The 18,997-nt window shown below is 33.4% G+C and overlaps 1 protein-coding gene across 1 annotated transcript in view; it reads left to right on the top strand.

Moving 5' to 3' along the window:
• The window catches only part of LOC128161028 (uncharacterized), a 52,100-nt gene extending 33,401 nt beyond the window's left edge, over positions 1–18,699 (top strand). The window contains exons 7-8 of the mRNA XM_052824290.1: positions 17,363–17,524; positions 18,464–18,699. Of these exons, the coding sequence (XP_052680250.1) occupies positions 17,363–17,524; positions 18,464–18,699 (398 nt within the window). The remainder of the gene's footprint in view (positions 1–17,362; positions 17,525–18,463) is intronic.
• The last annotated feature ends 298 nt before the right edge of the window (positions 18,700–18,997 follow it).

Genomic DNA, 18,997 nt, shown 5'->3' with positions numbered 1-18,997 from the left:
TTGCAGAAATTCAGCCAGTCACTGTGGAGGACATACCAGAATTTCCTGCAGGAGACAACACGTCCCAGGCAGTCGACTTTAATATTGCCCAAGACAACCTGACAAAGGAGGAATTTGCCATGGCTAAAGAGGTGATAGCGAGAAATAGGGACATTTTCTCCTGGGGTGAGCCAGATATTGGCCACGTCACCACAGTAAAACACAGGATAGAGATGACGGATCATACACCTTTTAGACAGCGTCACAGGCGAATACCCCCATCCATGTTTAAGGAAGTCAGAGATCACATACAACAACTACTGACAGCAGGAATCATCCGGAAATCCAAGTCGCCATTTTCCAGCAACGTTGTCTTGGTGAGGAAGAAAAACGGAGATTTAAGGATGTGTGTGGATTACCGACAGTTGAACAACAAGACCAAGAAAGATGCCTATGCCCTTCCAAGAATTGAGGAGATCCTAGACAGTTTATCAGGCAATTCCTACTTCACAGTTCTAGATGCCAAATCTGGATACCATCAAATAAAAATTGAGGAGAGCCACAAAGAGCGCACAGCCTAAACTGTTGGCCCCCTAGGCTTCTTTGAGTATAATAGGATGCCCTTTGGCCTTTCGAACAGCCCGGCTACATACCAAAGACTTATGGAAGACTGTCTTGGAGAATTGAACCTTAACATCTGTTTTATTTTTCTTGATGACATTATCATCTTCTCAAGAACATATAAAGAACATCTAGATAGACTTCAACAAGTATTTGACAAGTTAAGGGCAGCAGGGTTGAAGCTTTCCCCTAAGAAATGTAATTTCTTACAGGAAAGAGTCAGATATGTAGGTCATATAGTTTCTAATCAAGGTATTGACAGACCCAGAGAAAACGAACAAAGTTCTTAATTGGCCCATACCTACAACTCCAGAAGAAGTTGGGAAATGTTTAGGTTTTGTCGGTTATTACCGCAAATTCATCAGACACTTCAGCAAGATAGCAAGACCTTTATCAGAGTTGATGCTCATACCAACAGATAGTAAGAGATCAAGCAAGAAGAGAGGAAAAGTCTGGAAGTGGGGAAGTGAGGAACAGAATGCTTTTGGCAGATTGAAGGAAGCATTAGCAACTCCACCTGTACTCGGTTATGCTGATTACAGCCTGCCATTTGAACCGCACATAGATGCAAGTAAGATTGCTCTTGGTGCAGTTCTATATCAGAAACAAAGAGATGTGAAGAGAGTCATCAGCTATGCCAGTAGGAGCCTCACTAAACCAGAACAAAACTACCCCGCCCACAAACTTGAATTTTTAGGACTGAAGTGGGCAGTATGCGACAAATTTAAGGATTATTTACTAAGGAGTAAGACTAAAGTCTTGACGGATAATAACCCACTTACTTACATATTGACCTCAGCCAAGTTAGACTCTGCAGGTCATCGATGGTTGGCTTCTTTAGCTAATTTTGATTTAGATATTCAATACAGACCTGGATTTAAGAACTCGGACGCAGACGGACTATCAAGACTAACTGAACAAACTAATGACATGTCTTCTATTTCAGATGAATGTATGAAAGCATTATGTCAATCTATTCAGTTAGAGATTCCTTTTGTAGAGAATTTATCTGTAGATTCAGAATTAGTTAATCAGTTAAATTCTGAAATTTCCCAATTTCAACAGGTTGACTGGAAAGAAGCTCAACACAAAGACCCAGTATTACAGAAGTGGATGCATTATGTCAAATCAGGTAAGAGACCCCGAATGAGTGATCTACCAACCTCTACTCATTCTCTAGCACTTATTAGGAATTTTCATCTATTAATTATGGAAGAAGGAATCTTAAAGAGGAAAGTTACCATAGATGATACATGCATAAAACAGATAGTAGTTCCAAGGGATATGATTCCAGTGGTGTTGAAAAATCTACACAATGATTTTGGACATCAAGGACGTGACCGTGTAACATCTCTGGTCCGCGACAGATTCTACTGGAACGGTATGAATTGTGATATTGATAGATGGATCAAGAATTGCCATAGGTGTCTACGTAGGAAGGTTCCAACTAACCAGCGAGCCTCTCTCATGCCAATCTAGACATCATACCCCCTTGAATTGGTGTGCATGGATTTCCTGACACTTGAACCATCTAAAGGAGGCTTCCAGCATATACTGATCATTACAGATTATTTTTCCAGGTTTGCTGTGGCTGTGCCCACGAAGAACTTTACAGCTAAAACCACAGCAGAGGCTTTCTACAACAATTTCATTACCAATTATGGCATTCCAGTCAGAATACATAGTGATCAGGATGCGAATTTTGATGGAAATATCATCAAGGAACTATGTCTGATTACAGGGATGAAGAAATCAAGGACCACTACCTATCATCCCATGGGCAACGGGATGTGTGAGAGATTCAACAGGACGCTACTCAACATGCTTGGAACTCTCCATCCAGCCCAAAAGACCAACTGGAAGAAGTACCTTTCTCCCCTGGTGCAGGCATACAACAGTACCAGGCATGAGAGTACAGGACAATCACCGTACAGATTGATGTTTGGCCGTGAACCACTTTTGCCAGTTGATGTTGCTTTCGGAATCAACAATCAAGAGAAAAAACCACTTACCAAGTACATAGAAGACCTCAGAACAAGAATGAAGACAGCGTACCATCTGGCGAGGAAATCAGCTGATAGGTTAAGAGTGAAACAGGGTAAGTATTATGATTTAAAGGTAAGAGGTATAGATCTTCATGATGGAGATAGAGTTCTTGTCAAGGTTGTTGCTTTCGATGGTAAACACAAGATAGCTGATAAGTAGGAGGAGGAAGCATACATCGTATTGCGCCAGCCAAACAAAGAAGTACCAGTCTATGTAGTACAGAGAGAGGATGGAACCGGAAAGAAGCCAATAGGATGCATAGACCCAGAGTTTCAGGAGAAACCAATTCCCAAACCAAGAGCCAATAAACAGAAGGACACAACACAGAATGAAGAAGAAACAGAGTTGAAGCAGCAAAATGATGGGGCAGATCTAGATATCAGTGATAGTGACTCAGAATATGAGATCCAAGTTGTAAAGGTACCTGTACAAAGACCTCCTATAGAGATTTTTAAGGAACCAGTTAGAGTTGTAGAAGAAGAGGTTACACAGCCAGAAAGGGAAGCCGCAGAAGACCCTGCACCCCAAGATGAGGAGGGTGATGGCTCTGAACCTGGTGCTGAGATAGGGTTAAGGAGATCTGCAAGAACTAGACGACCGCCAAAGAGATTTGCCGATTATCAGCTGTATCAGATTTGCGACAGGCGAAGAGAAGAGTTGAGTATTTTGAAGCAAATTTTAGAAAACACAAATCGGTCAGAGGAAAGAAATATTTTATTAGGTTGCATTTCAGACATTATTAGCAAATTGTAGATATATTGTTTTTTTTTATGATCATAGCTATTTCAGTACTCAGTTGGAAATGACGAGGACGTCATTTCACAACTGGGGGGGGGGGGGGGGAGTTTGTAATAGTTTGACATAGTTTTATTTTTAGAATTATTCAGTTATTCATTCATTCACTTTTTCCATCTTTCACTCTTTGCGCTGCACTAATACTTACAAGTGTGTGTAAACTTAAACACTCCTATTATAAATAATGGTATAGTCCGTTTAGGTTATTTATTTAAGAAGGTTTGGATTATTCCATTTGAAGATAGGTATTTTTATATCTACGGTTTGTGATTGGTCAGTATTGGTCACTACTGATAGAGTTTGGCGGGAGATATTCTTTTGTATTCTGGTTCTGTAATTCTATAATTGCAACCAAGACTTCTAGCTAGACAGGTGTGTTTCAGACTGAGACAAAGCATACAGACTCAGACCTGTAAGTTATTCTTTTAAAACTATAGGTTAAAGATTAAAATAAATAAATAAAGTTAATATATAAGTATGAGTGTGTAGAGTGAACGTTTTGAATACAGTGCAATGTAAATATCAGTGAGCAGTATATGTCTTATAAATTTAATTGTATAGTAGACAAGATCTTATATATATATTGTATAAATTATGAATAGGTCAAGTCATATAATGAGCCTGATCCGCTGATTGATAACTACGTATATGCAGTGTCGTGCACCTAGTTCCATAAATTGGTAACTATCTGTTGAAATTCATTATTGTAAATAGTTTTCATATAATCTACATATTAGAGTGATGTTTCTAAGAGTTGGAAATGTTATTTAACATAAAATTCAGATTCATCGTGTATTGCGATTAAATGTAAAGCGATATAATTGACCTATAAGTAAATGTATGTTATACATGTTTGTGATGTCTATAATGTTTGTGTTGTTATAGTGGTGTGCTTATATGTTTTATGTATTGTTTTAGGGTGAAACGATTAATGCGACGTTACGCTCAGAATATATAATATAGAACCCTACAATCGTCTTGGTGTTTTGTTTTATTCGTCCAAGAACGGTTACATCAATTTCAACAAGAGACACCCCTCTAACTAATGATAATCATTAAAAATCATTTCATGAATTTTAGCAACACTCATAAGCCTTCAAGTACAGCAACTCTCAATTTTACAAAAATATTGACGGGTACTTTATTCGAAACTGTCCCTTGCTACCTAATAAAACAAGTATACAAAACATGATACAATTATCATTTTTGTATGTATTTCATGTGAGCTGCGCAACCTTAACTTTTTAAACTAACTATGATAATATAAGAAGTCATATCATTGAAAATGAATAAAATACTCCATTTTGACACAAAGAGCCTTCTTATAATTGTACTCAAGTGTTAATGAAATTTTCATGTATACTTAAACAGCAAACCCTAACATTTTGGATACCTGAATATTTGATGTTTGCATATATGTGTAATATATTTTATTCATACATTTAATATCAATTAAAGCAGATTGATATAATATTTCTTGGTTATCAAATATATAGTGATATGAGAAGATAAAAAGACTCTCTCTCTCTCTCTCTCTCTCTCTCTCTCTCATCATATTACAATAAAACTTGAAAAATCTAAGCATCTTTTATCCGATTTACAAAATAATAGTAAAAAGAAACTTTTTACCATCAACGACATCTGCCAGAATTGTTTTAAAAATTTTTTTTCGGGGGGGGGGGTGGTTTAGGGACTAAATATTTACATTACTCCTCGAACTAAAATCACGACGCCACATCATCTACTTATACAAATCAGAGCTGCCACCAAGTAGCGATATTTTGTTATATGCCCCCCCCCCCCTTCTCATTTGTAAACACACTTAAGTGTACTGTAAATAAACTATTATTCCCGACGCAATTCTATTTGGCGATTTACTCGAGATGAACCGGTTCGTGGCGATTATATTTCGCGATCAAGCCCCTTCCGCACATTTTTTTATTAACAACTATATGGCAGTGAGATATGGTCCGACCGAGAAATATTTGCAACAATGAAGTTCTCACGAACCTTGCGAAAATTTCTCACACGCGAATAAAAGTTGTTCACAGTATGCTTTTATACTGTATGTGTGATTGTTGTGTCGGGTAAGTTACTAGATTCGTGGCTTAATATTGATTAACCAAAAAATAATGCAATAAACTGCCAAACAGTAAACACATTGAAGATTGAATCTTTCTGTATTGGTATTGACATATGTTATTACAATGTTTCTGAAGTAAATCGAATATCATTTAATATTTATTCGTTTGATGAGATATTGACGCTTCTGATTGGTCGAAAAATTTCTTTGATACCTGCATCAATAAAATTTTGCCGGATCTACTTTTCTAAACTGTTCTGATCTAGCACTAATTATAGAACGGGAATTTCCAAAATAAACACTGTCATCAAAGAGTAAAGTTGTGTCTGTTTTATTGTCAGCAAACACAATACGACTTTATAAACAGTAAAACTTGAAAGTTTAACCTTCAAAAAAAAAAACACATTATTTGATTCACGAAATAGAACATTAAGCGTCTTCTCACGATTTCGTCTGCTTGAGATCAATCAACATTACTGCGAGGCTGGCTGTTAAAAATTCCTTTTCCAGAATAATTATAGCGAACATAAATGCATATAAACTTCCACGGTAACACTGCTGTTCAAATTTGGTAACGATGATTTCTAAATTTACACACGTACCTGATCGGTCGTCAGAATATAAGCATCGTAAAGCAAAGCTATGAGTAATACATCAACTCCTTCGGCGCATTCCAAGCGGCAGATATAGCATTTAAGTACATTCCTGGCTATCTAGTTACCACAACGTTTACAAAAGTCGCTTATAAATACTATTCTTTGTCGACATATCAACTATTTTCGTCGACGATCGCCTCTCCTTGGATGGTTATGTCCAGTTGCATATTCCAGCGATCTCACATGAAAACTAGAATTATTACGAATTTTTCTACACAGTGAATATCACAAGCTATTGCGTGTATTTTCCTTTCGTTTTCAATTCAGCCGGTTTAGATTTTAACTCACTATTTGTGTTTAATCCATTAAATTCAGCTCAAAAGCTCTGCATCAGCTGAAGGCGCATCCATTTTGAATATTGTTGCTGTTGTTGTTTTGTATTCATACGCACTGCTTCATTTACATTATTAACATTTTTGATCAATGACACTTCACATTTTTTGAAGTTGATATTAGCAGCTCTGGCATATATCTTCAATTTATAGATACAGCTACTTGAGATGTTTTTCCAAAACAACCGAAAAATAAAGATATTTGTAACAAAATGCACAAGTAGCTGACTACATAAAGACAGATATCTGAGTAATTGTGTCGTAATTTTAAGTGGATGACCTAAAGGAATGTTGATATTAGCAAGACTGGCATATATCTTCAATTTATATTTACAGCTACTTGAGATTGACAAAACCGCCAAAAAAAAAGATATTTGTAAGAAAATGCACAAGTAGCTGACTACATAAAGAGAGATATCTGAGTAATTGTGTCGTAATATTATGTGGATGACTTAAAGGAATGTTGATATTAGCATGTCTGGCATATATTTTCAATCCATATATTCAGCTACTTGAGATATATTGACAAAACCGCCAAAAAAAAAGATATTTGTAAGAAAATGCACAAGTAGCTGACTACATAAAGAGAGATATCTGAGTAATTGTGTCGTAATATTATGTGGATGACTTAAAGGAATGTTGATATTAGCATGTCTGGCATATATTTTCAATCCATATATTCAGCTACTTGAGATATATTGACAAAACCTTCAAAAGATAAAGATATTTGTAACAAATGGACAAGTAGCTGAGTACATAAAGAGAGATATCTGAGTAATTATGTCGTAATATTATGCGGATGACTTGAAGGAATGTTGATATTAGCATGTCTGGCTTATATCTTCAAATTATATATTCCAATACTTGAGATGTATTGACAAAACCGCCAAAAGATAAAGGTATTTGTAACAAAATGCACAAGTAGCTGACTACATAAAGAGAGATATCTGAGTAATTGTGTCGTAATATTATGCAGATGACTTGAAGGAATGTTGATATTAGCATGTCTGGCATATATCTTCAATCCATATATTCAGCTACTTGAGATATATTGACAAAATCGCAAAAAAAGATATTTGTAAGAAAATGCACAAGTAGCTGACGACATAAAGAGAGATATCTGAGTAATTCTTTCGTAATATTATGTGGATTACTTGACAAAATGTTGATATTAGCAGCTCTGGCATATATCTTCAATCTATATATTCAGCTACTTGAGATATATTGACAAAACCGCCAAAAAATAAAGATATTTGTAACAAAATGCACAAGTAGCTGACTACATAAAGAGAGATATCTGAGTAATTGTGCCGTAATATTATGCGGATGACTTGACAAAATGTTGAAATTAGCATGTCTGGCATATATCTTCAGTTTATATATACAGCTACTTGAGATATATTGCCAACACCGCCAAAAGATAAAGATAATTGTAACAAAATGCACAAGTAGCTGACTACATAAAGACAGATATCTGAGTACCTGTGTCGTAATATTATGTGGATGACCTAAAGGAATGTTGATATTAGCAAGACTGGCATATATCTTCAATTTATATATACAGCTACTTGAGATATATTGACAATTGACAGTAATATAGTGCAATGTACATCTTAAGAACACAAATAGAAATCCTAGGTATGTGTTCATACATGGACAGTAACAAGTAACTAGAAGCCAATTTTCTTTCATCTCGTAGCCATTTACTAGTAGCTACCTTTTCTTACTTCTCGAAGCCAGTTACTAGTAGCCAGTTACTAGTAGCCAACTTTGATTTTATCTCGTAGCCAGTTACTAGTAGTTAGGTTTTCTTACTTCTCGTAGCCAGTTACGAGTAGCCAGTTACTAGTAGCTAACTTTACCTATCTCAAATTATAATCAAAGTTCCATGTTACATGTTTGTGGAAGGTGTTAGCACGATAAAAGAATGTCCTGAATTTTCCTGAATTGAGGCATTTGATGATTATTTGAAAGAATATTCACATGAGTTTAAAACAACTTTAAACAAATTAGATTCTATCTGTCACATATTAATCACTCTGTAGTTTTTCTAATACATGGTTGTTCGTGTGAGTGTGGAAGCGAACGCATTGCTGCGTCCCCCCCCCCTCCTCCCGCCCCGCTGACAAGTGCTCGCGCTGGATTTTTTTTAAATTGGCGAAAAGATATCCAGATCTGTCGAAAATTATTTTTGGTGACTTCTTCTTATGTGTAACATTTTCTCCTCAACGTGTTTCACTTTCCCACCCGTTTGTTTATTCGGTCAGTCTGTGTTAATTCAATCGCCACGTGCGACCGAAAATCTTGTGTCGCTTTAGCGCACACAACTCAGAACATATGTAATTGAGTAACAGTTGAAAGGTGCTCTTATTAATAATAAGAATATTATTCGAAGTCAATCATCTTCACATTAAAGATGTGAAATCGTAACCTGAGAGTGTGGCTAATAAATTAACCTGTTGAACACGCTAAACTTCTATAGTTATGAACAAAATAATTCATGATATATTATAATTGAAAGTTGGAAGTCAAAGGAAATTTTGTTCTTGGGAAATACGACTACATTATGCAATGCAGTCGATCGCCATAGAAATCATCAAAGTACTGCAAGTGTCGACAGATTTCTTATTTCTTTGAAAGACCATAATAGTTCACAGACTATAATATAGCGACATATCTGCCTCCAAAAAATATATGCACTTCTCAAAGTTACACTTAAGTGCGTTATTGGGGATTTTATTTATTACTAATTGTATGATAATTGATAAAAAAAAAAACCTTTTAATTGAAGTTGTGTATTATGAGGTTGTAATGCAACTTAATTTACTTACAAGGTTAGCTACAGCCAGTGGAATACTAATTTTAGGTGAACAATGAATACTCAATATATTAAAATACAAGATAAATCGTTTCCAGAACTATAATACTATGCATGTGTATATGAAGGTTGCACCCTCATTTGTATGGCTGTAGGTGAGGAGATAAAGGTGTATCGATATACATACAATTTATGACTGCACATACGGATTCCGGACCGTGGCTACAGACGATACACATGATTGTCTTTTAATACATCAATGCGCAGTTCGATCTAGAAACTGACCAGTTTCATAACTTCTTCGAATTTCTCTAACACGGACTATCTAATTCCTTCCCAGAATTCCAATTAACACAAGCGCAATTGAAGTTTTTTTTTCAATTTTATAAATCAACCCACTGACATAAAAATATGGATTTTGCATATTATTACATCGTCGAGAGAGGTAATATTCATTTCTGTAAATAAGGTTATTTAATTCACGTTACACTGCACATAGCGGTGTCTCTATGAAACAGCACATCTGGTGTAAAACTTAGATGCTCGCTTTTGCATAAATTCTCCCGCCGATCTTTTTTTTTTTAGCTGATGATATATTATTTTGAATGTCCAAGTCTACTCGTATCATTAAATAATATCAGACGACACACATTTCCCTATTGAAAAGTTCAGAGATGCCATATGCATCAATTTTGACTAATTACTAAATTTTGTAAGCACGTAACAATTCCAAACTTGCACATAGTCTTCGAAAATTTTGAAAGATTTGAATAAAGAAGTTATCTTAGACAGGCACGTAGCATCAGGGGGGGCCAGGGGGGGCCTGGCCCCCCCACTTTTTCTCGCAGCAACCAATTTTTTAAAATTTACATATAAAAAATTGAATTATCATGGAGTTGGCCCCCCCCCCCCCCACTGTTTTGGGAGTATGTAAAAAATTGATATAAAAATAAGGAAATGAGGAGTGAAATTGAAGTTATATACAACGCCAATCCCCCCCCCCCCCCCCCCCCCCCCACGGATTAGGATTTTGAAGATTTTGGAAAACTTTAAATTTCCCTTCTTTTTTTTTCTTTTTTTTTTGCTTGTCAAGATTTTTTGTGATGAGTCTGGCCCCCCCACTTTCAAAAACGATGCTATGTGCCTGTTAGACAAAAGGTTTCGTGTTTTGTAGGTGTGTTCGGTTTAAAAAATATTCAATTCCTGACATGAATCATGAGTACATACTGTTTATAACAACGCTTGCTACCCTTTGAAAATTTAACTCGCCATTTAACATCTCATTTTTTAAAGAATTTTTGATACGATTACACAAACTGTGTTCGACAAATAGTTTTCCTAAACCATTTTCTTCCTTTCTTTTTCAAAACATGTTTTATGTACAGGCTTTCAACCACAACACGTTTTTATAACAAAAGCAGAACTGAAAGTTTAGTCATTATAATCGTTTGAAACCATATCACATATATTTCCAACCCGCAGCAACAACGGAAGACCTACTCGTGGCATGACTTTGCCACGAGCTCTGCTGTAGTTACTTATTATTACTCGTCATGGATTTTATTTCGTTGATTTAAACTGTCAACGAAAATAACAAAATTAAATCCTCAACGAATATTTCTGCTTCTACATTAGATCAATTGCTAGAAACTGTTGAGCTGAATATTCACCTTATACCAATCTGTCGTGTTTTTCATTATTTTCGATTTTCTGATATATCATCAATAATGGTTATGCCTTGACACATATTTAAGCATTGATAGATTTCAGATGTATAAATATTTCAAGTGTACGTTAAAACTACAATTCAAATTGTGATTCCTTTGAATAATGTTTTATAAATTTGCACTGACATGAAAAAAGGGCTGTTCTATATCGGTACAAGGTTTTGTATTGATAGATAGTCTGCATTTCATCAAAAAATGATTGGTGTAAAATAAGTGTGAATAGCCGTAACCACAATTATTTTTCATAATAATACAAATCTTAATCTTAAAAAAGCGATATTTATACACGTGCATGTAATTTAGTTTTGAACTATTGAACCTTTTATATATCATGTTGGCCACTCACTCATGATTTAAAATAAGCACGGCATTTTTCATGATCAAAAGACGTCATTTTCACGTATTTCCCAAACCGTAACATTTTACTATTATCTAAAAGACGTAGTATTGCTTTTCTCGTAAGTTTTAAAGCATGGAAACGCAACAACGCTTTATCAAAAGTTATTATACTGCAAATTAAATAAGACTTTAAAATATTACAATGTAATAGCATTTCTTCAGATAATTAATTTGGATTATAAATTTAAAAGCTGAACATATGTAGAATAAAAATGTTTTAAATTAAATCTCTTTTATTATATCTTTTATTCTTTATATATGTAGGCAGTGGGGTTGCTCTTTTGTAATCAATTTGAAATATCTTTATTTTTACTGCGGAGAACACAAAATTCACAAAATCAGGAATATAAAACAATTTTGTAATGATCCAACCAAAAGGAAGAAAACGTGTACCAACAAATGATATATCTGACATGTATTTTATTTCTAACGGCAAATTAAGTTATTTCTCTATTTTTATAATTGACTTAGTTCTAGAGGTAACCCTTTCCATTCTTATCTAGAAACTACCCATGGAATATGAACATGGCGGAAGATTTTACTGTACCATTAAAGAGCATAACACCTTATAATGTGTATCACATACCTGTATTATCATTCAACTTTGTGATGATATAGGTGTAAATACATGGTTTAATTTTGAGAAGCAATTGCATAAATATTGAGTAAAGTTTAAAACAATACATCGAATAGAGATGCTTTTATAACCGGAAACAGGCTGCATGGTGATGAAAGCACTTCTTTGGCAATCCATGAACTGCATTAGTGACAAGCAATATACTTGAATAAAATGCACTGTGTACATTGTTTCATTTTCGTGTTAAGTAGTATGAGCAAAGAAAATGACTTGGGTGTAAATTAAGCTAAATATCATATAACTACCGAACAAATAAGTTCAAGATTAACCAATATTTTTAACAAAGTAAGTGTTATAAAATAAATGTGAAGTGGCTCTTACAATTAGAACTAATGTTCGAATTCAAACCCATCAAACATATTGATTGGTCAATTTTAAAGAAATCCATGCATCCCTCCCACCGCCCTTTGTATATAGTCACCAATATGAACAGGACACCTGTATCATTTTGCTTTTTTAAAATACTGTTACATGTAACATGGGTATCGATAATACTAGAGTCTTGCTTTTTTGCTTGTTGTTAATAATAAATCATATTCTATGCACCCAGATAAATGGGTACCATGAGATACGCTGGAACTCAAGACGAAAAGATGGCGTCTTTTTGAAGATAGAAGGTTTGAATTTTATCGACTGTGTAGAACAGTGTCTTCGAAGAAAAAGATGCCTATCCATTAATTACTCGAGAATTAGATTACATTGCGAGTTAAATTGTGAAGATCCAGATTGGTTATTTTATATCGGAACCGTAAGCACTTACTTAGTCTACAACAACGGCCTTATAGAAGAGGATAACGAATATGTCTACAGTCATATGAGTCAGTGGAATGTGGTAAAAATGTTTAATGTTTACGTAACGTCATATTTAGAATGACTACCAGATAATTAGCAAGACCTCAGTTTGGCTTGTATATGTAACATATATGAAGAAGACTTATTGCTCAATTAATTATATGTTCCAGAAAGTCACTTAAATAGTTCTGAGCTTTGTTTGTAAGTAAATTTTAAAACTCTAAATGTACTTAATCTGCGTGTAGTGTATTCATAATATATTTTTAATGGGAGTCTTTTCAGGATATTGTTGGAAGCTGTGCTAATCACAACTGCGGTCTAAATGAGTTGTGCGTCGGTGTTAGAGGCACAACTAAATACGTCTGTAAAATATCAGGTTATGTTTCTTCTAACCATTCAAAAATGTGCTTCAAATTTATTTTAATTCATATTGTATAATAATATTGATGCTATTTTTCACAAAGTGCACAATAATCTCTTATAAAAATTTACTTTCTATTCATAAAACCACGCTTTACATTCTAAAGAAATAATTAAAGATGCTACAATGTTTTTAAATTACCTAACTGATTGAACTAGACATTGTTGTCAAAAACAATCATTTCGTAGAGAAAATATTCTGAAGTTTTAGTTTTAGATATTTAAATACTGTTCTACGCCTTCATACAAAATTCTCCCTCTCAGAAATAAATCTGGTTAAAAGAATAGCCACAGTCCTCCAAATTACTTAAATTCTTTATTTTTTCATGATGCTATATAAAAAATTGCAAATATTTTTCATTTGTTTCCTGTATTTGGCCCTTAATTCAACGATACAGCAAGTTGAAAATCTTTGCCGTTTTAGAATGCAGCTCTCCGCCTAGTTTCCTCAACGCTGACCTTGTGATAGAACCAAACACGCAAACTGTGTTTGGAATAGGCTTGGTAAAGAGCTATCAATTAAAGGAAGGATACATGCCGTCATCAAATGAACACGACTTTCAAATGACCTGTCATGATGATGGAAATTGGATAGGTTATCAATCTGGTATGTGCAAAATTTTTACTTTTATTTATTTTTCAGAAGAAAAGTGTACAGCTTTTAAAAATTATATTAACCATTTATATACTGGTGTCTCATAATATCACGGTACTTATTTTTTCCCTAAAAAAAGATATACCAAGTTATCATTTTCACGTGTCATTAGTGCTGTTCAAAAAGCTTGTATTAGACTAGCTTTTCTGAGGAACATCAATTTCCAAACTTACGTAGTTTATTTTGTATGCTATTTTTAAATCAAAGTCTTATTCACCTTCAAAAATAGAGAGTTCCATTGTATTGCAGCATTGGAAATCTGGAAGCCTGATTGAGTTATAACGGACAGTTTTTATTTTTTAAAAATACAATATCATTCTTTATAAAAGCAAAGTCACTTTTTGGAACATACCGCAATACAAAGGAACCCACGATATAATAAGAAGAGAGTATATATAACAGACATATATTTCTAAATGTCTGTTTTTAATCAGTTTTTTTTTTCTTTTCAAACAAAATTATACAGTTCATTTCATAAATCAATAACAATAATCTGTATAGTTGATTATTTGGACTCAAAACGTTCATATTTTAGCAATGATTTCATTTAGGGAACAATGGACAAATACCACAGTGTGACTTTCTAAAACAATCATCGTCTGTAGAATCTGTGAAACTCGATACCCAGTTTGTACGAGTACCAGTGGTTCTGGAAGATGGAAGGAAATGGATGGTAAGAAATAAAATTTATACAGATGAATAATTGCTTTCTTCAAATTGTAATATTTGAACTTGCAAAGGCATTTTCTTTTATCAACCTAAAGATCTAGAGGAACAGAAAAGTTCATTTCCATGTGTAAATGTTAACGATTCACGGGGTCATATTTTTCACCTAACAATGAACAGTGCTCATTGGTTTCCATGTTCCGTTATTACAAAATTGAAAACACAGTGAAGTTCATTATTCTGAATAATGTGATTTTCTCAAAGGTAAATGTAAGTAATAAATAGCAATGTTGATAGGTACATGACCAAATCTTTTGAGAAGCCTTTCTGGTCTTACAGGATTTGATCACGTGACTAATCAAGTTCATATCCCAGTAAACTTTTCAACATATCTGTTTATTTCTGACACGAAACTTATTTTCCTTTAATATTTCTTTATGTTACAATCAAATGAATACATTGCTGTTAAATAATAAAATTAGTTATTTACATTAAAATGCACAATATGGTGAATTATTACGGGCCGCCAGGAGGCGGTCCGTTATTTGAAACACATTTAAATACTGTAACTGCGTTTCTTCCGGATAGTTTTTTTTAATTAATTTATGCTATGCTCATTTTTATCAATTTAAAGTAAATATGCATTTAGAAATATGTTTTATGCCTTTTCAAAATATTACATATTTTTTGTTTTGCTCGTAAATGAAAAGTTGGTCATAGACTGTCGTGTTAGACGCATTTTTATCGGGACTATAATATATTCGAAAAATTTCGGAGTTTTTCATTGTATCGGGATCTGTATACGGGACATACTAAAGACCTGAATGACATAAACTTTTATATAAATGATGTATTTGAATTTCTATGTGCTGCGTCAAATGAAATGGCTTTGTTTGTGAATTTATTATTGCCATGTGCTTTGTGGTAGAAAATTATCATGAAATGACATCCAAATCATTTTTTACGCAAAAAAATGAAGAAAAAAAAAACCTGAAAATTTCTATGGACCAGGAAATTGTGGCTAACCAGATTTATTTTTAATTATTTTAAAATAACAATGATTATCTTCATAAACTGTAATGTAGATAAGATTTATAATTCCATTTAGGAATAAATTTATAACTCTATTCTTAATAATGATAGTAAAATGTTAAAATTCAAAACGAGTTGCTGAAAATGTAGTAATTAAAATTAAAATCTATAATTAAAATTAGTACAACCAACTCGTTATTTTCTTTCTGGTGTGTTTTTTATGTAAAAAACCAATGGTGATTCATGCAACAATTATATTTTTGCGGCCCATTGGACGCTTGCATCAATATGATTTCTTGTTTCTTTATTTTTTAAACCCATGAAAAACCAAAAAAAAAGTTGCTAATGTAATTCCACAGGGATGTTAAGGAGGGGCATGGAATAGTAAATAAATGTAATTACGCGAAATAACAAATATTAGTTATTAAATACCTGTTCAAATATTAAAATAGCAAAACATAGACCAAATTCAAATAAAAGAATATCAGAAATATTTTTTTTCAGAAATTAAACTGTATTACGTAGATTAACATATTGATGACGTCATGACTGAAAGTTATAATGTCATGTAAATTTGATCAGAAAGCATTGTAAATAGATTCAAAATATAAGAAATCTAAGAGTTCTAATAAAGAATTTTGATGTGATTTGTTGAGAATTGAGCAAGAGTATACTGGAACATTTGGGTTTTTTTTTCAAATATTCGTTAAAAGGTATGTAATTATGCTGTTATTTATCGACCAGGCTTTCCTCTGTCGTTATTTACAATATAAACATCCGACTTAATGAATTCTACCCCGTATGTTTTAAGTTTTACATTTAACAAGTATCAAAAGTTTGAACAATGCTTAACTTTCAAAAGTGCTGCTGGAATCCCATGTGATGTGTCACTTTGATGCAGCAAGCCATTTCTCGTGCAAACTATATAAAAGGTTTTTTTTAGAAAAATGGACGTATACATGTATCTATTTATTAAAGGAAATAAAGGATTCTAGCAGCATTTTTGATACAACTGAGATGTTTTTCCTTTACTTGCTATGTGTATTGTTTTGTGGAAATCGAGGGGTAGTGTTGTTCTATCTCATTTTATATATATGATAGGAATAAATGTAAGCTATTTATAGTTATCACTGATAATGCACCGAGGTGGCAGTAATGTACTACCTGATTTTAATGCAGGGACAACTCTTTTTTTGGGGGGTCTGATTCAAAACAGTAACGTTTTCTTGCGATTTTATGTTTTTACAGTCAAAATATGACGCTAAATTGTCTATATGCTTCCTTAACCTACCCTATTTAAAGATATCAAGAAAGAGCATTATCGTTTAAAAATGTACACATTTCAGGTAATTCAACGACGATGTACAGGAACAGTGAATTTCAACAGAACAAAGGAAGAGTACAAAACTGGATTTGGTTCTCTGGACTCCGAGTTCTGGATTGGTAATAATATCATTGATTTTAGCTTTTCTGCTAACATCTAGTTTTTTATCTCAACTTTCTTTATGTAATGAATTAACTTTGAATTATCTATTATACTAATGATACAAATACTTTTTAATGTAAGGCATTTTTGTTATACATGTACATATCATAAGAAAATTCACTCCACGAAAGAACTAATCAAATTTATAATTCTAACAAAAGTCAATTCATTGAAATGGTCTGCTCGGTGTAATATCATGCGATGGTATTTCAAATCAGGCAATGAAGCTATCCATAGACTAACATTGGAAGGATTTCACATTCTACATGTTGAACTTGTTGCTGATAACAGACGGTATTTTGGACAATACTCTTGGTTTGACGTTTCTTCTCAAGCGAATGGCTACCAAGTTCAGTTCAACAATTTCACAGGCAACATTTGTAAGTGAACTATGCTGTTTATTTGTTGAATGCACATTGTTGTCTGCCTATGCTAGCATGTCATTTCATCATCCGTCTAAGACGGAGTATCGGGGGAGGAATATGTAATGTACGTGTAATGTAATGTTATGGAATGTTATGTATGTAATATGATATTTTCAAGTTGTGTACCTAATGTATCTAGTTATCATAGAGCAAAGAAATTGTTTTCGGTAATTATAAGTTACATTAATTAGATATATGTAACTGTACTAATCTGCTATCTGTGAATATATATGTAACAATTGTTTTAATGAGAAGGTTATAATAAAGTATATTTGGACATAATTCTAAACACTTGTAACGTCTGGGGTTAGTTTTTTATGTTTTTATTTATTTATTTATTTTTGGGGTTTTTTTTTTTTGGGGGGGGGGTTGTTTTTGTTTTTGTTTTTTGCATAAAAGCTAAAATGTTAAAAGAAAACAAATCCTCGTAAAATTTTCAAATACGTCATTGGTACAAAAAAAAGTATGAATTTAAACATCACATCGGACAGGGTGGGGGAAACTTATAGAACAATTGCACGTGGTAAATTATATTTGGATTTCAACAGGTTATTACATGAAAAAAGTATTAACCAAATATTTAACCAAGCAATATGTTTATTATAAAATAGTCGGAAAAACTGTTGAGAACGTTATTTCCATAGAATTATCGTTCATATCTGTATATGAAGTAATATGCCTTTTGATAAAAAAAATTAATTTAATAGACTGTTACATGTAACATGTACAATGAATGTCAATTTTTTTAATCAGGTGAAATGTTTTAACATTTAATGAATGAATGATAAATAATAATGAATGATTGTTTTTTTTTAAATAAAAACCTAATATATCTGAAATAACCCTGCTTCTTTGATAACAAAACTTTAAATACATGTAGTTTTTATTTTGTAGCGGAAACTTTGAGCTATTTTAATGGAATGAGGTTTTCTGCATGGGATGACGACAATGATGAGGCGACCGTAAACTGCGCACTCACAAATAATGGAGGATGGTGGTTCAGGGAATGTCATCGAGCCAACGTTAACGGTATGTATGGTGAGCGATCGACGAGAGGATTATCTTGGTTGATGTCCAAGGGAGTGTGGATATATCCATCGCATGTAATTTTGATGGTTCAGAAACCCTAAGCTTAGTGACTTAGTGACTAATCTGAAGTTTTGCTGTACTATAATTGTTTGAACGCACTATATTGTCAGATAGTCACCAGAGATTGCGTCGTTCTGTTTTCCGACTCTTTCAATCCGTATTTTTGTATGTTTCTCAAATCTAAAATCAAACATAGTGTGGAAAGCTATAACATTGTAGAAAGTAAATTGTATAGTACAGTGCATGTAGGCGCTCTATGCTATAGTATATACAGTTACAATTTTTGCAATTGTTTATTTTTCGTACTTTTATATTAATCATGCTATTTAAAATCATGTA

The sequence above is a fragment of the Crassostrea angulata genome, chromosome 8 (assembly GCF_025612915.1).
Source record: "Crassostrea angulata isolate pt1a10 chromosome 8, ASM2561291v2, whole genome shotgun sequence".
In the NCBI taxonomy this organism is placed as follows: Eukaryota; Metazoa; Mollusca; class Bivalvia; order Ostreida; family Ostreidae; genus Magallana; species Magallana angulata.
Note: the sequence above shows the minus strand (reverse complement) of the source record. Positions and strands in the feature narration are given on the sequence as shown.